This window comes from Brassica napus, chromosome A1, assembly GCF_020379485.1.
Source record: "Brassica napus cultivar Da-Ae chromosome A1, Da-Ae, whole genome shotgun sequence".
Lineage (NCBI taxonomy): Eukaryota > Viridiplantae > Streptophyta > Magnoliopsida > Brassicales > Brassicaceae > Brassica > Brassica napus.
In genome coordinates this window covers 6,795,873-6,815,659 of record NC_063434.1, presented here as the reverse complement: position 1 = coordinate 6,815,659, position 19,787 = coordinate 6,795,873, and the positions used below count along the sequence as shown (strand labels likewise).

The 19,787-nt window shown below is 36.7% G+C and overlaps 6 protein-coding genes and 3 non-coding genes across 13 annotated transcripts; 4 read left to right on the top strand and 5 right to left on the bottom strand.

Annotated features, from left to right (window-relative positions):
• Nucleotides 1-229: 229 nt before the first annotated feature.
• Nucleotides 230-3,186, top strand: LOC106376518 (phosphatidate cytidylyltransferase 2). Of its 4 annotated transcripts, none has more exons than XM_013816608.3 (12): nt 230-314; nt 780-879; nt 1,022-1,275; nt 1,361-1,512; nt 1,603-1,744; nt 1,831-1,987; nt 2,057-2,104; nt 2,180-2,266; nt 2,354-2,482; nt 2,551-2,607; nt 2,712-2,795; nt 2,880-3,186. In XM_013816608.3, the coding sequence occupies exons 2-12, from the start codon at nt 802-804 to the stop codon at nt 2,964-2,966; spliced, it is 1,275 nt and encodes a 424-aa protein (XP_013672062.2). In that variant the 5' UTR covers nt 230-314; nt 780-801; the 3' UTR covers nt 2,967-3,186. The 4 variants fall into 4 exon arrangements, with proteins under 4 accessions (XP_013672062.2, XP_048596665.1, XP_013672063.2 ...); XM_013816609.3 differs by lacking the exon at nt 230-314 and adding an exon at nt 321-576; XM_048740713.1 differs by lacking the exon at nt 230-314 and adding an exon at nt 330-661.
• Nucleotides 3,148-4,969, bottom strand: LOC106376519 (alkaline ceramidase-like). 2 transcript variants are annotated; one of them, XM_013816610.3, is made up of 3 exons: nt 4,720-4,969; nt 3,948-4,262; nt 3,148-3,875 (listed from the first exon to the last, which is right to left on the bottom strand). In XM_013816610.3, the coding sequence occupies exons 2-3, from the start codon at nt 4,199-4,201 to the stop codon at nt 3,362-3,364; spliced, it is 768 nt and encodes a 255-aa protein (XP_013672064.2). In that variant the 5' UTR covers nt 4,202-4,262; nt 4,720-4,969; the 3' UTR covers nt 3,148-3,361. The 2 variants fall into 2 exon arrangements, with proteins under 2 accessions (XP_013672064.2, XP_013672065.2); XM_013816611.3 differs by having other exon boundaries at nt 3,948-4,265; nt 4,720-4,959.
• Nucleotides 4,970-7,394: 2,425 nt separating this feature from the next.
• LOC125579386 lies at nt 7,395-7,497 on the bottom strand. Its single transcript, XR_007317403.1, has one exon. It is a non-coding gene; the product is annotated as a small nucleolar RNA snoR109 (small nucleolar RNA).
• Nucleotides 7,498-7,678: 181 nt separating this feature from the next.
• Nucleotides 7,679-7,779, bottom strand: LOC125579385. Its single transcript, XR_007317398.1, has one exon. It is a non-coding gene; the product is annotated as a small nucleolar RNA snoR109 (small nucleolar RNA).
• A 546-nt stretch (nt 7,780-8,325) lies between these two features.
• Nucleotides 8,326-8,721, top strand: LOC125576132. The gene is made up of 2 exons (XM_048735510.1): nt 8,326-8,643; nt 8,713-8,721. Exons 1-2 carry the CDS (start codon nt 8,326-8,328, stop codon nt 8,719-8,721), a joined length of 327 nt encoding a protein of 108 aa, XP_048591467.1.
• Nucleotides 8,722-9,543: 822 nt separating this feature from the next.
• LOC106376516 (mitochondrial pyruvate carrier 4) lies at nt 9,544-10,907 on the bottom strand. Its single transcript, XM_013816605.3, has 5 exons — nt 10,738-10,907; nt 10,319-10,417; nt 10,166-10,218; nt 9,976-10,049; nt 9,544-9,822 (listed from the first exon to the last, which is right to left on the bottom strand). The coding sequence occupies exons 1-5, from the start codon at nt 10,790-10,792 to the stop codon at nt 9,777-9,779; spliced, it is 327 nt and encodes a 108-aa protein (XP_013672059.2). The 5' UTR covers nt 10,793-10,907; the 3' UTR covers nt 9,544-9,776.
• Nucleotides 10,908-14,306: 3,399 nt separating this feature from the next.
• Nucleotides 14,307-16,455, top strand: LOC106376511 (uncharacterized membrane protein At1g16860-like). The gene is made up of 4 exons (XM_013816600.3): nt 14,307-15,174; nt 15,296-15,451; nt 15,526-15,737; nt 16,015-16,455. The coding sequence occupies exons 1-4, from the start codon at nt 14,404-14,406 to the stop codon at nt 16,205-16,207; spliced, it is 1,332 nt and encodes a 443-aa protein (XP_013672054.2). The 5' UTR covers nt 14,307-14,403; the 3' UTR covers nt 16,208-16,455.
• Nucleotides 16,456-16,764: 309 nt separating this feature from the next.
• Nucleotides 16,765-19,723, bottom strand: BNAA01G12090D. The gene is made up of 5 exons (XM_013816599.3): nt 19,049-19,723; nt 17,895-18,347; nt 17,499-17,808; nt 17,266-17,391; nt 16,765-17,165 (listed from the first exon to the last, which is right to left on the bottom strand). The coding sequence occupies exons 1-5, from the start codon at nt 19,433-19,435 to the stop codon at nt 17,152-17,154; spliced, it is 1,290 nt and encodes a 429-aa protein (XP_013672053.2). The 5' UTR covers nt 19,436-19,723; the 3' UTR covers nt 16,765-17,151.
• Nucleotides 18,414-18,499, top strand: TRNAY-GUA. The gene is given in 2 exon segments: nt 18,414-18,450; nt 18,464-18,499. It is a non-coding gene; the product is annotated as a tRNA-Tyr (tRNA).
• Nucleotides 19,724-19,787: the final 64 nt, after the last annotated feature.

Below are 19,787 nucleotides of genomic sequence, written 5' to 3'. Positions count from 1 at the left end.
TTATAATTTAGAGTTTAGAGTCTAGAGTTTAGGTTTTAGGGTTTAGAGTTGAGAAGTAAGGTTTTGGGGATAAGATTTCAAATTTTGAAAAATAAAAAAATTTAAATTTTTCAAAAGATAAAATGTTATTTTGGTCATTTTAGTTTTTGAGTGCTATTTTTGTGATATAAACTTAGAAATGTGTTATTTTGGAGATTTGCCCTTCTAGAAAATAAATATATAAATAAAATAAAAGAGTTGTTTCGTGTTTTCTATGTTCTTTCTTTTTAAGTCGGATTCTCTTCCTCCTCACAGTAACCGAGCTCACATATCAGGTTTCACTTTCACTTCTCGGCCTTCTGTATTAACATAGTCTATGAATAGATGTGTATTAAACACTTCTCTCCTCTCCTCAGTTCTCAGATCTTTAGTAGTCTTCTTCCTCTGTTTCATCTTTCATAGTTCATGTGGTTCTTTAAAAACATTAGTATGCTTGAATTTTGGTTTTGATTATCGATTGTGCATCGTTCTTTGTAATCATGCTCATATCTGTCTCGATTGAGTGATCCAGCTTAATTTCTTTTCAAGTATATGCAGGTATTGCTCGAGCTTTTCTCCAGCATGTCAATGATTCAAAGTTGTCATATTACTATTCTGAAAGATATTTTTCAGTCTTTTCCCAGTTCATATTCTTCCTTTCATTTGTATATTTTTATGTTAATACTCTATGGTCATGTAGTAACGGACGTATAACTTAACTTTCATAGGTGCTAGGTAGTAAAGTGTTTTTCATTTCTCAGGAAAACAGAGAACGTGAGCAACATGCACAAAGAGAACACCGGTGATGCTCCATCAGCACATACCCCTCGTGTTCGTCATCACCGCAAGCGAAACACTGATGTATATATGTTTCTCTCTTCTTATTCATGTTTTTTTTTTGTATATATAGTTGATGAGACACAGGTTCTTGGTTTAGTTAAAGTTGCTTTTTCGTTTTGCATATAATTTGGCTGAAAATTCAAACCAATTTTCTGGTGTTTAGGTTGTTGCAGGAGCAGGCAAACCAAACGGAAGTCATTTACTTGTCAATGATAGTAGCAAATACAAATCTTTCCTCGTTCGAGCATACTCCACTGTCTGGATGATCGGTGGTTTTGCTCTAATAGTCTACCTTGGTCATCTCTACATCACAGCCATGGTGGTTATTATCCAGATATTCATGGCACGAGAACTTTTCAATCTGCTAAGAAGAACTCATGAAGATAAACAGCTCCCCGGTTTTAGATTACTCAATTGGTAAAACTACACTTAAAAGAGTTTCTAACATCTTTTTCTCTTATGTGAGTAAATACTAAAATTTGTAAAATATGTTTTTTTGCAGGCACTTCTTTTTCACAGCAATGCTTTTTGTATATGGTCGAATACTTAGTCAACGGCTAGTCAACACTGTGACTCCAGACAAAGTCCTTTATAGGCTGGTCACAAGCCTCATCAAATACCACATGGCAATCTGTTACTCCTTGTATATATCCGGTTAGATGTTTTTATCAACTTTTCAGGTTTACTCTTTTACTGCCAATCTCTTACTGATTTACTTACACAGTCGATATTTTTTGGCTGTAGGCTTTGTTTGGTTCATCCTGACATTGAAAAAGAAGATGTACAAATATCAGTTTAGCCAATATGCATGGACGCACATGATCTTGATTGTGGTGTTTACTCAATCTTCATTCACCGTGGCCAACATCTTTGAAGGAATCTTCTGGTATTTTACAGAATTTAACATTTAAAGTCACCTGTTCCTTCTTTGAGTCTACTTTGTTAAGATTCTGTTTTTTTTTAATGTTGCAGGTTTCTTCTTCCTGCGTCACTTATCGTCATTAACGACATCTTTGCGTATATCTGTGGTTTCTTTTTTGGAAGAACACCGTTGATCAAGCTATCACCAAAGAAAACGTGGGAAGGTTTCATCGGAGCTTCTATCACCACAATGATCTCTGCATTCCTGGTAGGCTAAGAAGTGAATATTTATATCAATGTTAATGTTTTATTAATCTTTTGCTTTTTTTTTCTGCAGCTTGCAAATATAATGGGACGTTTTCTATGGCTTACATGTCCCAGAGAGGTACTTTCATGTAATAATATTCATGTACTTGGAAGTGATTACCATTTATGTTACTGGATTGTAATCATTTTACAGGACCTATCCACGGGCTGGCTCCAATGTGATCCGGGTCCTTTGTTCAAGCAAGAGACACATGCTTTACCAGGGTGGATCTCTAATTGGGTGAGGCTAGATATTCTACAGTACTGTAACAATTACGCGAGGAACTTGCATTGCTTTCTAAACTAAAAAAAGTGTTTTACTTTGTAGTTGCCTTGGAAAGAAATTTCTGTACTGCCAGTTCAATGGCATGCTCTATGTCTTGGATTGTTTGCGTCTATAATAGCTCCTTTTGGTGGCTTCTTTGCCAGTGGTTTCAAAAGAGCTTTCAAAGTCAAGGTTAGTTTCAGTATACAAAACGCCTATATCTATGCAGCAATATTGATTCACTGTTTTTCATTTCTCAGGACTTTGGTGATAGTATTCCCGGGCATGGTGGAATCACAGATAGAATGGACTGTCAGGTATATTTGGGATCATCAACTTCAATACATTGTTATTGCATCCTTGAATCCTTTCTAACATCATTGCATCTGATAATATACTTGTTTCCGTTTTTGTTTTGTAGATGGTGATGGCTGTTTTTGCATATATATACCATCAATCCTTTGTTGTACCTCAAAGCCTCTCTGTGGATAAGCTCTTAAACCAGGTAAAGAAGATTACTGTAAAAGAACCAACACAACATAATCAAGATCTTTTATTTGGCTTTTTGATGAACTCTCGTATGTTACAGATAATCACAAACCTGACATTGGAGGAACAACAAGCTCTGTTCATGAAGCTTGGCCAAGTGTTGCAGGAAAAGGTTATTGGATCTTAGATCATCATCACAGGCCTTCACTCTACCTACCATGTTATATTCTATGCGTGTCATACAAAGCAATAGATTCATAAGTTTGTTGTGTTTCTCGTTTTGAGCTACACCTTTGGTTTTAGCCTCTGTATATAGTAAGAAGAATGTAAGATGATGTATGACACAAGAAACAGAGAACACAAGAGCGTTTCAGCAAGTTAAAAAAAATCAATTCTTCTTAAGATCATCATCATCCCCGATAAAAACTAATACAAGAAACAAAGAATCTAGACTCTGTATCTAGAGAGTTTCACTTCCAAAATAATATATAATTAAAAAAGTCGAACTTTCTGATAAATCCGATGAACAAAAACTATATTTATGATCTTCTTCTTCTGGGCTCTTTTTTCCCCAAATCTTTCTCATTGTGCTTTCGGCTTCTCGATCTTGACATAAGGAAGAACTCCCAGAAAGTACTTGACCTTCGGATTCCACCCACGTTGCTGAGCTCGACAGAACATCAAGAACGTGTTTGCGAAGTAAGAGTTGAAACCCATGCAGACATGCCACAGAGCATGTCCCTGAGGGTTCACAGGCCACTGAGATATCCTCTTGCAGAACACACGGTCGCAGAACCAGCACACGCTCCCCACAAGGATCGTGGCAACGTACCATTTGGCAATCCTTTTAGCCGCGGCGTCCTCGGTGTGAATGTAGTACTTGTACATCCGAGGGATGCAGAGAAGGCAGAGGATCACGTAGTGGACCTTGAAAGCGATCCCAAACCTGAGGTAAGCGTGGACTACAGCAAAGGCGGCACCGTAGAGGAAGAGGAAAGTGGGCATGGTGCTTCTGTAATGCCAGTCTGGTGAGTAGAGGATGTACATGTAGAGAAGTATCTCCCACACCATTGGGGTCTCATCGCTCTGTTGTTGCCTGTTCCGAACAAGAGACATAGAATCATCATTAACAAAACTTTGGATCATTCAAACAGCTACATATACTTACACGTGCTGCAAGGTGGCATGGTAGAGCATGCTGCCGATAGCAAGGATCATGTTGGAGATGTGAAGGATGCTGAACCTCTTCTCAAAGCGTTGCCTTAAGGCATTGACGAGACCAATGAGAGCGAGTAGGATTCCAGGGAGACCGGAGATGGTGTTGTAGAACTCTGCAATGTAGGATGAGTAGGCGTAGTTCTTCTCACAACACTCTATAGTAGAGGTCACAGGACCCCAAAAGCTAGATATCCCATCAGCCATTTCTCTATCCTCCTCTCTCAGTATGAATATTACTCCTCTGTGTAAAAGCCTCCTCCAGACACTACTAAGAGAAGCCACCAATAAAAAAACCCATCTCAAAGGAAACTAACATGATTCATCTAAAGAAACTAGCTTTCTCATTCGTTAATTTAAACATTATCTTGAGGTGATTGAGTGAAAAGGACAAGCTAGTAGGCAAATGAATAAAGAGTAAAGGTGAAGACTTTACTTGGAGGAAGAAGCAACAAGTATAAAAAAGTAATGATTTTTAACATGAACCTACACGCTAGTGGTGGCAGTTGAGAATCTATCCCCTTGTACAATTAGAGTGGAAAATTTTGAAAACCCAAAGCTCAAAAGCATATCTTACAAACACACCAACGATCAACAAAATGAAATCCAACAACGAATCTAGGTCACACCTACTAAACTTAAAACAAATGGGATCAAGTATCAGATCCACGACAATCAACATAAGAGAATCTAAACCGATCTACGGGAAGGAATCAAACACAAACCGTTTACTCCTGGGCGATGATGCAGACAAAGAAGATCGATCTCCTTCCTTCCTTCCTTTCTTCTTAGCAGATCGAAGGAATCAGATGACCTTTCTCTCTATCTCTTTCTCTGCCTCCTCCCTGATCGTTTTGTTTCTTCTTCGCCTTCTCTCTCTCTTTTCAGGGGCATTGTCGTCTTTTTATCTGCCGGAATTTCGATTTTAAGGTAATAAACATAGATTAATTTACATTTCTGGTCCCTACTATTGTTTCCTTTTCTTACTTAACGTTGATTACAAATTTACAAACGAGGACTCCTCCATTCATTACACTTCTCTTAGATTTCGCCATCTAACCCTTTTTCGTCCAATCATTTTTTAACCTTAGTCAAATCTCAAATACATTATCATATTTATATCTCTTTATTATATTATGATCATCTATTACATTGTAACATATGCGATACTAATGAATAATTTTCTAAACAATATTTTCACAAAACTCTCACTCAACTTTCAAATCATAATCCAATTTTTATTACGATCATATGCATATACAATATCTACGATGAACAAACTCTTTGCATATAATACAACTACAATGAACAGCTATATATGCAACACCCTAAAATTTATTACACAAAATTGTACCATCTAGGAATCGATCTTAAAATATTGACTATTGGACAATGGTGGTTCTACAATTAATCATTTAGTTTAACTAACTACAAATATTACTAGTCAAACTTTGTTTTTCCTTGTTTTAACATTGTAAAAAAAAATTATTTAACTAATAAATCTAAATAATACTTCAAAATTTATTGTTATTGGATTTTTTCACTTAATTTTTTTTTTATTATTCAATTAAAGTTTTATATCTTCTAAAAATCCAGATTATTCAAGAGTAAATAATTTTAAAGTATTGGGATAGTAAATATTGTAAATGAATTTCAATAAAAGATTATAAGTAAATTATTTTTTTAAAGAATTAAGTAAGATTTGGAATCGTTGATAGAAAAGTAAAATTTAGAATCCACGTGTATTTTAAAATTTTAAACCAAAATTTTGATTCTAAAAGTTTTATAAAATCTAAAAAAAATGAATTTAAACTTACGATTGAATAACATTATTATTAGACATTTCAAAAACTTATTTTGGAGAATTAAAAACCACAATTAAAATGTTATAACTGGCAGTATGAATTTAGGAAAGCATTATTATCTATGGATATAACTTTACTGAGATTTAATTGACGAACTGAACTTATATAAATAACAAAACAAAAGATTACAAAATGATCTCTCCATCTAATGTCCTTCAAAAGAGCTCACATGTTCCTATTTTTAGGCACGTTAATTAGGAACATCGTCAACAATTGTGTGTATCTCGAGCGCACATGCTCATCAAACTCTCTAAATCCCAAAATATTGTTTGACGAACTCTTAACATTTTCTTGGTCTTAATGGTTCTTTGTAGCTTAGGCTAGCTTCTAAAATTCATGAAATAACTGGGCCTTCTTCGATTGGCCCATGACTGCATTAAAGAAAAACTCCTTGTTCTGGCTGGATAAGCTAAGTGGATCGGTTTTATACAATAACTACATATATTAAGCGAATTAGTACAAAGACCTCATAGATGATTAGGATTTGATTAAGTTGCTAAAAGCCGTTTACTAGTATCCGCCTTCACATCCACCTGAAAACACAAACTCAAGATTCGCAACTACATTTTCAAGCTCGAAAAACACTTGAAATACTCGGGTTTCTCCTTTTTTTGTAATTTGTAAATGTTAACCTATGTATGATGTTGACACAAGCTCTGCCTCATTTGTTACTCTTCGGTATATTTTTTCGAGCTCTGCGTGGATCTCCTGTACATCCGAAAACAAGGCTACTGACAAAGATGTACGCTATATGCGGCCATCTAACACAACTACGTAACTGCTGTTCATCTTTAAACTTAATTTCGTAACTGTTGAGCATTAACAACTTTGTTTCTTTTAAACTGAATCATCCTCACTACTGTATAGTGCTTGCTCACCGAAATCATTTATCCCATTACAGTCCTTGGATGTGACAATAGATGGATTGTTTAAATATTTTTGGCCTAAAGATTACAACGATAATGACCACACATCTGAGGCTTTTACACCAGTTCCATTAAAACAGAGATTCTTAATGTCAAATCTTATAATTTTGGAAAAAATAAGGCCAAATCTAACGGAGAGAAACCTACTTGAGAACTAATCACTATTTGAGAAGCCGATGATAGTCATAAGCCTTAAAGATAACCGAAGATTGTCGGTTCGATGAATTTCAATATCTCGCAGTTAAAATTAAGATAAATTTCTGTCATGCATCTGTATTAATTTGTTCATAAACACGATAACCTTTTTATAATCCTCAGCCACGCACAACCATACATTACCCAAAACAAATGAAATAATTATCGCAGTTGTGTTGAACTTGATTTAGAATAAAGAATATTCGTATGTAGGCACCCATAAGACACATAGCTGCTCATTAACAAAGAGCAGATTGCCTGGAAAGGAGCCCAATGTTTGATCTACGAGAAAGGTTTCATGAAAAATGACAAATGTTTTAAATCTGCATTTCTCTTCACTCTTATACCCTTTCTCTTGACTCACAGTTTCAAAAAATAAAACACAAACTTACTAACACAATTCACAGTTATAAAACATGTAAGAAACTCGGTAAGCAGATGAATCGACCGGAGAAATTTTTGAATCTCCCTCGCGATCACCGGCCAGATAGCTTCTGAATCGATCTAGCTACAGCCGAATTGGCCAATTCAAGAATAAGGGTATAGTTAACCCCTTCTCTTGGTACAATGTAGCCACACCAACAATACAGGGACAAGAATGTCTTTTCGATATATGTTTCATGAATAACAGTTTAGAAAGAACGACAACTCTCAGGAGGCGAATTAATAGACATGGGATGAGACAGAACCAAAAATAAAAATGTAAGAAACTCGGTAAGCAGATGAATCGACCGGAGAGAAATAAATCTCTCTCGCGACCACCGGCCAGATAGCTTCTGAATTGATCTAGCTACAGCCGAATTGGCCAATTCAAGAATAAAGGGTATCGATAACCCCTTCTCTTGGTACAATGTAGCCCCCCAATTATACAAATCTAATCAATACGCTAATAAACTTTAATTTGAATCAGAAAACCCCTAAAACCTCCAAAAGTATATGTTACAGATGTGTGAACCCTAATACTAGGCGGCGTGAAGAAGAGATGATGATGATGAAAGAAAGATAGTTAAACCGATATCTATATATAGGATGAACATCAGGGACAGAAAGGTCTTTTCGAGTTAGCGCTCTCTCTGGAGGCGCCGCTTAGGTCAAGAATAGCGGAGATCCTCTGGATGAGAAAGAGTCTTCCTAGGTTTACAATAATGAAACCCTCTAGCCAAGACAGAGTCTTCTTCTCTTCCCAATAAGATCGGGCTTATAGCAAAACTTGAGATCTGAAAGATCGAGAGCCTTCTTTTTGTTTGTTCTTCTTACGGAGGAAAGAGACGAAACATTAGTTTTATTTTAAAAATTATTTTATTAATCTCGAAAATTAAAATTCGAAAGCGGGATCGTGATTTGAATGGAAGGAGTAGGAGCTCGGTTAGGTAGGTCATCGACTCGTTACGGTCACGGAGGACCGGCTACGGTATTCACAGGTCCGGTTAGGAAGTGGAAGAAGAAGTGGGTTCACGTCTCTCCCTCCTCCAAGAAACACTCCTCCTCCTCCTCCGTTGCTTCCGACGGATCGCATTTGTTGTTCTTTAAGTGGGCTCCATTGTCTCAGGGCGGCAGCGGGAATGAGGATGGTAAAAGCGAGAGTAATTCTCCCAGCGAAGAGCCTGTGACGGAGACGACGGCGCAAGAAGAGCCTCCGCGCCGCAGATTCAAATACGTGCCGGTTAGTTTTGTTGATTCTTGTGCTACAGTGATTATGGTTTTAATTTCTATTGATTAAAAAATGGTGTAGATAATTTGACAAAAAATTAATAAAAGTATTTAATTTTAAAATATAAATTAAATATTTTTATTTTGAATGGGGTCCCAATTTTCTTGGACTGGCTCTGGCTTCTACCCCTAGTTAAACCTCATATAATTATCTATTACAAATTAACAAATACTATTACATAAACAATTTTATAGCTAATGATTATACCTGATTTACTAAGATATACGTCTAAGTGTGCCACTTGTATAACAACAGTACTCTTTACACATTTTTGTAAACATCTTTTCAGTAATTTGCATAATTTACTTATTTGGGATTCAAAACCTTGTGACTTGGTATACTTTAGTCGGTACACATCAGTGTTGTGGTCTCATGACACTGATGACCAGCTTGTTACTCTTCTGCATAATTTCTGAAAACAATCCAAAAGGGGGCGAGCCATTAGAAGAGTGATAAACTGGCGCCACTGCGTAACTCCGGGTTTGGCTTATCGTACTTCTTAACTTGCACTGTAGTCATGAACAAGATAAAATAGAGTGAGAAGAAAGCATTTGTTAGAGATGGTCTATGTACGTCCATGGCTTCTTCCTTTTCTTCTTTGATGACCAGACTCATTGATTCAGAACTAAACATTCAAAATTCACAGAGGATTCTTGTTTTTTCTTTGTGCTTTTGCATTCATTGCAACCCCAGTTGGTTCTTCCACCTCAACTCCACCATTGTCATTAAAAGAATACAATATAGGCAGTAAGAAGAAAACATTAGTTAGGAATGACTTAATGATTCATCACCCTCCCCGACTAGTCCAGTCTGTTGCTTGTTCCTGAACCTGGTAAGTCAAGTCCAAACTCATTAACTACGAATTGAATATGCATAATTTCATTTAGAATTCTTGTTTCTGTTTTTTTCCTGGTCTGATAACACATTTTTGTTTCACTTTGGAGAAGGTATGATGTGCTATAAAAGTAGCATTATGAATGGAGCTTCTTCTGAGCTTCTTTTATCAATTGAACAAATAACACACAAGAATCACAAGCAAGATGGTATCCAGCTTCGTTTTGATGTCTTCATCTTCTTCGTCATAATCATTCTTTGGCAACAACAGGCTCGGCTTCAGATGCAAAATCGTTTCTGTAGACGAAAACAAGTGTATAGATTTTTGTGTAAGAGTTAAAGAATGTTCATTAGTAGAAAAGCATTGCTCAAAAATGGCAAATGAAGGATGAGATTAGTTCTAATTCCAGTAGCCTAAAAACTCGAGAGCATTTTATATATTGATCTTACTTGATTTTACGAGAAAGCTGGTAAATGCCAGTCCCGGCCATAGCAACATTAACGCTAAAGAGGTTCCAGTTTTTCTGTAAAACCAAAATATTCGTAATCATTACTGTAATAAGAAGAGCTAAGAACAATACTTTTGTCTTTTCCTCGTGATGGCATTATGAAGAGGAGGAGTGCTAGAAGAAAAACTCACAGGAGTGATAACCATGCTGTAACGAGACCAGATAACTCCAGTGCATGTAACAGCTAAAAGAGATATCATCAGATTAAAAAAAAAAAACTGTTAAAAGATCATTAAGACAAAAGGAAAGCAATCAAAAAGACAGTGGGAGTAAAAAGATATTACCAAGCTGTTGAGGGTAAGAGATTTTGTCAGTAGGTTTGGCAAAGTCTGCAATGTTGGCTATGCTGATACCCCACTTGAACGTTGGCGCCCAAAAATGAACTGACAACGAAAGAGCTTTGATCAAACTACTACGAAAGCATTTCGTTGATGTCAATTCAGCTTTGAATTATTCTGTTCCGAAAATGTATTAACAGAGACTTCAATTCATATGACAGACACTGACATATAGAGAGGAAAGAGTGTGATTCTTTGTGTTTTGTACAATCAAAGTTGTTATACATTTTTTTTTTAACACATTCATTCCAATCCTAGAATTTAAACATGGCTCTAGCGACAACAGTCATATCAAAAAAGGAAAAGGAGTATAATCGAAATCGATGCAAAAAAAAACAAAGCTATGATCATGGAACATGACTCACTGGTTTTAGGACCGGCAGGGTGATTCCAGAGAGCTTGAAGCTTCGAAGTCGCCATCGATTATTTTCTTGTTCTATTTGTGATTCCAGGGTGATCCTCTCACCAACCAATCAATCAATCGTTTCCTGAGATTCTTTTTTCCTTTCCTCCTCTCTACCAAAACTATACTTACCAAATGTACACCATACGATGTCGTTATACACTGAACATGCACTCGAGGACATTTTTGTCATTTCAGCTTCCTTTATCTTTTGTCTCTGTGCTTTCTTGGTTTGATTACATGTCCTTGAGCTCTTTTTTTGGCTGTATAAATTGATCTACCATGTTGCACGAAAAAAAAAGAATTGATACTTTTTCTTAAACTGCAAGTTCCACCCTTGCTTAGTTAAACCTTGTGATTTCATTCAAAGCTGATGAATAATGAATGTTATTACAAAGAACAATAATTATATTATAAAGATGATTCTAAGTCCTACAATTTTACATGTTTTTTGAGGATTCAAGCGTCTGAAATAAAACATCTAAATGAATCATTTGGTTGCATCTTGGAGTTGTACAAACTAACAACACCTTACTCTTTTGTTCACCAAAAAATGTATTGATCTTCCTATAGAGATTCAGCACCCCGTGCACCCAGAACGAGTTACTTTAATTCTGAACAACAGGAAGAACCCTCATCATTGTACCTGAATGATTTGTATTCATGTGGTGAATACGTCACAAGAACAATAGAGCATTTTTCTGTTATTTTGATAATTCAATTTCTCTAGGAATTGAAACCTTGTGACTTATTAGTATCCATTTTTTGGTACACACCAGTCTTGTGCTCTCATGACACTGTTGACGAGCTTTTGCTCTTCCGTTTATTGAACAAGCCGCTGTGGCTTGTGAATTATCAAATCTCGACTCTTTATATTCAAACAAAAAAATTACGACTCTTTTTATACTAAAATGGCTTTTTTAAACAAAACAAAAACTAAAAGTTTCTCTCTGAAGACCTTAGTTTAAGGGAAATGATAATCCAAATGTAGTAAACAACCTATACTCTCTCTTGTAACAATGTAAATTGTCTATCTACAGGCGTATCCCGGTCTTGGGCACTAGATCAGCAACAAGGAGCTACTGTATATAGAGTCATGGATCAGGTTGCGGATGCAAAATTTGTCGTTTTTTTTTTAATTGCCTAAACCAATCTTAGGTAAAAATATATATTGTACATATACATGTCATCTGTGAAGACGAGAAGAACAATGATGACTTGAAGCTAATACTATTTGCTATCTGGACTCTGCTTCCACTTCCCGTCCGTATCTCTATCGTAAAACTTTATGGTTTCTTTTAGTTACCGAATCTGTTACCTTGTTGATGATATCATACGTTCTGTGATTTTATTGATTTTGAAATTCATAGTCTTGCATGCACACATGAAGAAAAAAATAAAGAAATAGTCAAAAACTTCTTCTCTTTTTTGAAAACTGGCCTTGATAGTCAAAAACTTTAGCAAAAACTAGATATATTATAAAGAATCCAAACAAGAAGATGAGCTATATAAAAGAGCTTAAATACAAAAATATAAAGCCTCAAGTTAATATATACGAAAGCCTTGAACACACTTGCGTAAACTTCATATTCTCCCATGGAAGGTGCGAAAGGTTTGTGAAAACTATGATAAAAGGGCTTGTGAAAACTATTTTGGGTTTAGTCGGTCTATTTTTGTTTTTGATTTGATAAAACATATGCTAATATTTGTAGACAGTATATACTATTCTTCGTTTTTGGGATCATCATCAATACTATGAAACATAAGTGACAAGAATTCGAATTTATATAATAACTGTTAAACTAAACCAATATCAAAAAGCTAAAATTACAAATCTCGAGTATTTTGCTAACTTTGTTCAAATTAACTATTGAGATACCATATATGTTGGGAAAATGGCCATCATGTAATATTTTCAAGATTTTGTGAGAATGATGTTTTTGTAAGTGGAGATTTATTTAACGTAAGAACGAAGATAAAAGTCTATATCATAGTTTTAACATTATGTTCTTAAAGCACCCGAAAACGAATTTAAAAATGATGATTCGGTATATGTCGATATCTAAATTTGAAATCATATAAATAGTGAACAATTATTAGATCCGACAGAAACCAAAAAAGAAAATCCAAATGAGTTGCATGGTGTGTTGAAACTGCAAGGGTATTCACGTCTAAAATAAGAGTATCCCATTTGCGCCCATATTATCTCTTTGGATTCTCGCAGCTGCATCCACCGACTATATGTGATTTGCCACCATCACCCCTAGACTGATTCAAATATTACAGAATTTTGACACTGGAGTGACAGCTAGAATAAGAATCCAAGTCCAATAAGCAGTATACATGTCATTGTTAAACAAAGTATTGATTAATGTTTAAGAAATTTAGAGGAAACGTGTAATTAGGAAGCCCCTAACCTAAATTATCATCAAACAAACCCAACTAATATCATTACTTAAATCTATCATCCAAGATTGCAAGTACTACTTGATGATAATAATTTATAGTGGAAGACAAGTAGTCTTCAAACCGATGTATTATCTTAGGCTCTAGATAGTAACAAGTGGTTGTTTGATCTATTCATACCGGTACTGTATATTTTATACTGTTTCAGTTATTGCAAATCATTCTGAATTTGAAATGCAAATTTACAAGCTATAAAGAAAGTAACAAGGAGAAGGTCATAAAAACATTTATACGTGTAAGAGAACTTATTATGATATTGAAACGCTGGCATGGGGTCATTGGAGATGGTCCTACATTAAGAGGAAAGGTCTATTACTCGTTAACACCAATCGAATCTATCAATTCTTGTGACTTCAACAGCCAAACTCTAATAATCTTCTTTTACAACAAAATTAAATAAAATAATAATAATACCAACAAAATTGTCGATCTTTTGTTTCTTTTAATAAGAAGTTCCGAATTTGATGTTTAAGCTTGTATTTAACAAGGGTCAAAAGACCTCCTACACTTTTGTCGCGACAGGCAAAGATACTGGACTTCATGTTTTTTTTATTGTAATCAATGTACACAAAATACCATAGTCCAAAACAGTGCTCACATGTGATGTGTTTTTTTCTTCTTTCTTATTGCATTAGCCAAATTAAAGAAACCAGATATTTGACCCCAAAAAAACAGAAACCGGATATTTGGATTTGCACCCTATGAAATGAAAATTTTGTAGGTGAGAGCGTCACAACGACATTGATATAAACATATGTAAAAAACTAAGAAATGAATAAAAGGCAGGTTTGATAGTGTCTCATTTTCTTAAATTGGGAGATTTATGTCAAGAAACTTACAAAATGGGGTAATTTAGCAAAGTTTAGAAACATAGGTGGAAAAAGCGTAAAATAAAAAAAGGCGCCAACGATAGTAGGGGATACTGTTACAAATGAACCAATAAAAAAAAACAAAACCTCGCAACTCTAACTAACAGTTGTCTACTTCAAAGATCACGCAATCGCCTAGTTTAAGAACTCAGTGGCAAAATTGTAATATATAAAACACCAGATACCCTTTTTCGTCATTTAATATCTTTCTTCTACCTTCTCTCTCTCTTCTGAAGCACTCAAAAAGAGTAAAGTTCTCTGCTTTTAGATTCAGCTACTCTCTCTAGCAAAAAATGGCAGGTCGGATTCAATCACACCAGCTACCCAATGGACTCTTCGTCTCGGGAAAGCTCGAGCAGCCTAAAGAACCGCGACCACCGACAATGGCGGCTCGCGCTGTGCCTTACACCGGCGGCGACATCAAGAAATCCGGCGAGCTCGGAAGGATGTTCGACATCTCCGTCCTCGATCCCCAAGGACCGCCGCCGCCGCCGCCGCTCATCGTCGGTGGTAACAGCAGCGGCGGGAACTCGAGGCAGATGGCGCCGCCACGTGTCTCCGGTTCGTCTTCGAACCCCAACAGTGGATCCAGACCCAACTCGGGGACGGTTAAGAAGTCTTCGGGTCCTCTCTCTCAGCTCCAGCCTACCGGTTTGATAACCTCCGGTTCGCTCGGCGGTTCCGGTCCGATTGGGTCCGGGTCCAGACGGTCGGGTCAAATGGACCGGCAAGTTAGCAACTTGGGGTCGAGCAAGGCGAAATACGGGTCGTCGGTTACGAGCCTGAGCGCGGACCCGGTTCGGGTCGGGTTTAAGGTGCCGAAGACGGTTGTTTGGGCGGTGATGATTGTGGCGGCGATGGGGTTGCTCGTGGGGGCGTTTTTAACCGTGGCGGTTAAGAAACCGGTGGTGATTGCGGCGGTGATAGCGGCGGTGGTTCCCGCCGTGGTGGTTCTGGTGTGGAATTGCGTTTGGGGAAGGAAAGGGTTGTTGGGCTTCATCAAGAAGTATCCAGATGCGGAGCTTAGAGGCGCCATTGATGGACAGTTCGTCAAAGTTACTGGGGTATATATGTTAATGTTTTAGTTTTTGTCTTTTAATAGTTTTAAGTTTGGTAATTAGAATGTCACATTATCCTTGTCGTTTTGTATGGATCTGGTTAAATCTTTTGGTTCTGTGTTTGTAGGTTGTAACATGTGGAAGCATTCCTCTGGAAACTTCGTACCAAAGAACACCAAGATGTGTCTTTGTTTCCACGGAGTTGTATGAGTACAAAGGTCTTGGTGGAAGATCCGCAAATTCAAAACATCGATGCTTCTCTTGGGGATCAAGACATGCAGAGGTTAGTTAATATGGTTTTTGACTTAGTGGCTAGGACAAGATTTGGTTGATGTGGTTTATGTTCTGTTTTTGTAGAAATACGTGTCGGATTTTTACATATCAGATTTTCAATCTGGATTGAGAGCGCTGGTAAAAGCAGGGTATGGAGCAAAGGTTTCTCCTTTCGTCAAACCGGCGACAGTGGCTGATGTAACGACTCAGAACAAAGACTTGTCTCCCAGCTTCCTTAAGTGGCTTTCGGATCGCAACCTCTCTGCTGATAACCGTGTCATGCGTCTCAAAGAAGGGTAATGCTATACACCTGTTTGACTTTACTTCTAGAAGTAGACGTTTACTTTGACTGGTACCCATGGATTTTATTCCACATTAAAAGTCTTGAGCATGGAAAAATATAGTGATGAAACATGTGATGTGGGAAGAAATCTATTAACTTTTCACATCAGTGTTTGATAAGTTTGAATTAGGACTAAAGTTAGTAAGACCCCTTAAAGTCACCGTTTTTATTACAAGAAAGCGCAATTTGTTTCACATTTAAATCATAAGTTATTGTGTGGTGATGATCAGATACATAAAGGAAGGAAGCACGGTGAGCGTGATGGGAATGGTGAGAAGACACGACAATGTTCTGATGATAGTTCCTCCTACAGAAGCTGTCTCCAGTGGCTGCCGGTGGTGGCATTGCCTCCTCCCGACCTACGCAGATGGTCTAATCATCACGTGCGACGATAATCAAAACGCTGATGTCATCCCTGTCTGAAACCCAACATGTATCTAATGCTTTCTTTTTTTTGCCCCAATATTCAATGCTTAAGAGTTAGGCCCACGAGACTGAGAGAGCAGGGCCCAGGTTGGTTTAAAAAGGAAATCAGATGGGCTTTGCCTTTTGCGATGATCATGTTAGCTGTTCTTGTTTCCCCTTGGATGAGATTTTATGTAATGTTTGTTTCTGTACATAACGCTCCAAATTGTAAATGTTTAAATAAAAATATTATGCTCCATTTACTATTCACTGCATAATAAGAAAATTATACATTACTGTAATATATAACATGCGAATAAACAAAGTAAGATTCATCAGTTTGTGAATGCAAAAATGGTTGTATTTACTATTTAGTCAAGTGTGTTGCGACTCTTCGAGCTTAGCGTACTTTTTACTAAAGTTCTTAATACGAATACGACTGATTGAGATCTTAATATAACAAAGATGACTTTTCACTTAAATCTTATTACAAAGTTTAACCTTTATTGACTTTTTATCCTTTTAAAAAATTCTGTGATAGAGCTCATGGATTGTATACGGTGTAACGTGTAAAGTACAAAATGACATGTTTTATTTATTCGTCACTCTATACTGCAAAGCATACATATCAGACAGAGTTAGTAACTTGAAGTCAATACATCATACATGTCTTAATTAAACTCAAAGACAAATCAAACATCTATACAGATAGAGAGATACATATATATTTTAGAACCACGTACATGTTTTGTATCTATTACTGAACAAAAAAAATACTTGTGACACTTTCCGTATTTGTAAACACTAATTAAACAAAACTGAAAGAAGAGAGAAACCATATCATCGCCACGGTGAAACAATATCTACCCTTCTTCTTCTTCTTCGTCATCTCTTCTATAGAATACAACATGCCAAAAACAATCCAGTCCTATATTTTACTATGTATTTATCAAATACCTTATTCATGCTATGTTCACTGTCAAGAAAAAGAAAAAAGAGAGTTACCAAATGATTGCCATGAGAAGATTATGTTTTAGGAAAGAGAAGGTTGACTTTAAGCCAATATATATACATACCGATTGTTTTATTGAGCAACCATAGAAGAAGAGCAAGTTCAACCCCGAAAATCGTATGCAACCATGATCTATCCACAAGGAATCCATACACTGTGATCCCAGCTCTGTTGTTCTCCAGATACGTCACTGCAAAACAGAACAATCATCAAGTAATAAGTTTCGTAATTTTGTTAGATGTATATAACAAAAAAAATCATTCATGTTAAACAATTTTTTTTTTTAATTATTCCTACCTAGAGCTTGACGTTTTTGATAAGAAATGGTATTGGCATAGATAGGATGTATCTTAGTATTGTCAAGTTCATCGTCTCCTTCTCCTTCCTCATCATCAGATGTATCCATCTCATTGCGACATGTTGAAATCTGTGACTCAACATTTGAAGCTGTAGGAGTTTCTCCATCATGAAGGTTCTCAAACGAGTCTACCGTGGCGCACACGTTCCATTTAGCTGCAAGGCTTGTTACAGACTGAGCTTTATGAGTTATCTTCGTTGCACTTCTCAAACATATGAATACTCCCGTAACCAAAATCAACGAACATAACTGTAATAATAACAAACATAAACACACATTTTGATTAGTACTAATCCAGGCATCTTAACGTGAAAGGGTACTTAAAGAACTCTTACCGCAAGCTCGCCAACTTCGTAGATATTGACAGCAACACTAGCTCTGGTCGTGGTAAGCAACGCCATGAACTGAGTACCGGTGACAAGAATCAAAGACAAGAGAATGAATCTCCTGAAACGATGACTAACAATTCTGAGATTACGACGGATCTTTTGGTGCTCGGCGAGAGCTGCGCCAACGTCTGTGATCTCAGAGGCGAAGCAGCGTGCGAAGTCGTTGAGACGGAGAGTCTGGAGATGGCATGTGATTTGGTAGAGGATGCAGACGGTGATGAAGATGGCGTTGCGGTAAAGCCAAGAAGAGAGCTGGAGAGTGCAGGCGATGACGTTGCTTAGAAGAGGGTTGATGAGGTAAGGAATCTGGTCGGAGCCGGAGATGTACCACCAGATTCTGTAGGTCGCTTCTAGTGTTAGTGATGGGAGGACGAAGATCATTAGCCGTTTCTTTGATCTCTGTAATCATGAATAAACAGAGGATACGAGATTACTTAAACAAAACTTAACAAACAAAAACAACATCCGACCTTAGCTCAGTTGGTAGAGCGGAAGACTGTAGTCTGTGACAGCAAATCTTTAGGTCGCTGGTTCGATTCCGGCAGGTCGGATTCTTTTTTCCATTTTTTTAAAGATATTTTTTTAAAAAGAAATTTACAGATAAAAAAGAGAAAAGAAGAAAATGAAGCGTGACGCTTCAACAACAAATAAAAAAAAACCAAAAACTGTCGGCCAGAAGAAAGAGTGCTTACATTTAGATATTTTATTAATCATTTTAAAATAATTTAAAGCTTTTGAAAGAAATATTTCAAAAGATTCTCAACTTTGAATGACTTATCCAGAATTGAAACATGAGGATTCAAATAATTATCTCAACTTTTAAAAATTTGAAATGCTAAATTGTTTATTTAAAAATTAGTGAATAATGATTGTTTGAGTTTATAACTATGTTCTGCAATAAAAAACGACACGGGAAATTAATAACTAATATGAAAATATGTCAGTTTCTTGCTTCCTATCACATCAATTACATCATTTGGTAAAGCATCTTCTTCTGTTCTTTTGGAACCATTAGGTTTTGTAATATCATCATCTCTAATTTTAATTTAGGAACGATTATGATCGGTGTTTAATGATTTAAACCAAATTAATTTACATACCTGAATCTCAGCTTCGTATTCGATCCGAACCTTGTCGCTAACATCCAAGAGCTTATCGAGGAACAGGAACCGTCGCATCCCGAACTTCCTCGACCAATAGGAGAGGCTAACGAACGAGATTCCGGCGAAAATCGAGAGAGAAAGCTGAACCACGGCGTCGTAAGGGCGTCGGTGGTGGAAATCGCAGTCGGAGCATACGAGGACGAAGTGGGAGATGATCGGGACGCCGACGACGAGAATGAAGAAAACGGACCAGGAAAGCAGAGCGGTGCCGCGACTAGACTTGTCGAACCAGAGGACGGTGCTCAAGAAGGGGAAACGCGACGGCGGAAACTCAGGATGGAGTAGATGTTCCCGAGATCCTTGCTCCGATGATGGCTTCTCCATGAAAAAGGGTAGTTTCGGGATTTGGAATATTTTAAGAGGATTCTTCGGGTGAAAGTACAAACAAAGAGGGAAATCGAGTTGATTTTATGGTTATGCGAAGAACCACCTGTAATCCTCTGTTTAAATAGTAAAGTTTCGTGAATTTATATTTTAATATATATAAGTATGTTTAATTTTAAAAGACACACGTATTGTTAAACATGGGCCTATATGTTTTTGTGGTAGTTTATTGATTTTTAGATATTATGTGGTTTGCTGATTGATTGTTTGTTGGAAAGAGAGTTTTATTTTCACTTCTGCTTAACAATAATTAAAAAATGTTTGTCATAGAGAAGCTAGTGGAATGGTGTAC

Excerpts from the sequence above, each read along its gene's own strand:
- LOC106376518 (XM_013816608.3), top strand. The coding sequence starts at position 802 with ATGCACAAAGAGAACACCGGTGATGCTCCATCAGCACATACCCCTCGT. Across the intron at positions 1,513-1,602 it reads TTACTCCTTGTATATATCCG|GCTTTGTTTGGTTCATCCTG; the intron begins GTTAGATGTTTT and ends TTTTGGCTGTAG. Across the intron at positions 2,267-2,353 it reads CAGGGTGGATCTCTAATTGG|TTGCCTTGGAAAGAAATTTC; the intron begins GTGAGGCTAGAT and ends TTTACTTTGTAG.
- LOC106376519 (XM_013816610.3), bottom strand. The coding sequence starts at position 4,201 with ATGGCTGATGGGATATCTAGCTTTTGGGGTCCTGTGACCTCTACTATA. Across the intron at positions 3,876-3,947 it reads CATGCCACCTTGCAGCACGT|GCAACAACAGAGCGATGAGA; the intron begins GTAAGTATATGT and ends TGTTCGGAACAG.
- LOC125576132 (XM_048735510.1), top strand. The coding sequence starts at position 8,326 with ATGGAAGGAGTAGGAGCTCGGTTAGGTAGGTCATCGACTCGTTACGGT.
- LOC106376516 (XM_013816605.3), bottom strand. The coding sequence starts at position 10,792 with ATGGCGACTTCGAAGCTTCAAGCTCTCTGGAATCACCCTGCCGGTCCT. Across the intron at positions 10,219-10,318 it reads CTCTTACCCTCAACAGCTTG|CTGTTACATGCACTGGAGTT; the intron begins GTAATATCTTTT and ends TATCTCTTTTAG. Across the intron at positions 10,050-10,165 it reads ACAGCATGGTTATCACTCCT|AAAAACTGGAACCTCTTTAG; the intron begins GTGAGTTTTTCT and ends TTGGTTTTACAG.
- LOC106376511 (XM_013816600.3), top strand. The coding sequence starts at position 14,404 with ATGGCAGGTCGGATTCAATCACACCAGCTACCCAATGGACTCTTCGTC. Across the intron at positions 15,175-15,295 it reads AGTTCGTCAAAGTTACTGGG|GTTGTAACATGTGGAAGCAT; the intron begins GTATATATGTTA and ends CTGTGTTTGTAG. Across the intron at positions 15,452-15,525 it reads GGGGATCAAGACATGCAGAG|AAATACGTGTCGGATTTTTA; the intron begins GTTAGTTAATAT and ends CTGTTTTTGTAG.
- BNAA01G12090D (XM_013816599.3), bottom strand. The coding sequence starts at position 19,435 with ATGGAGAAGCCATCATCGGAGCAAGGATCTCGGGAACATCTACTCCAT. Across the intron at positions 17,809-17,894 it reads ACGAAGTTGGCGAGCTTGCG|TTATGTTCGTTGATTTTGGT; the intron begins GTAAGAGTTCTT and ends TTATTATTACAG. Across the intron at positions 17,392-17,498 it reads TCAAAAACGTCAAGCTCTAG|TGACGTATCTGGAGAACAAC; the intron begins GTAGGAATAATT and ends TCTGTTTTGCAG.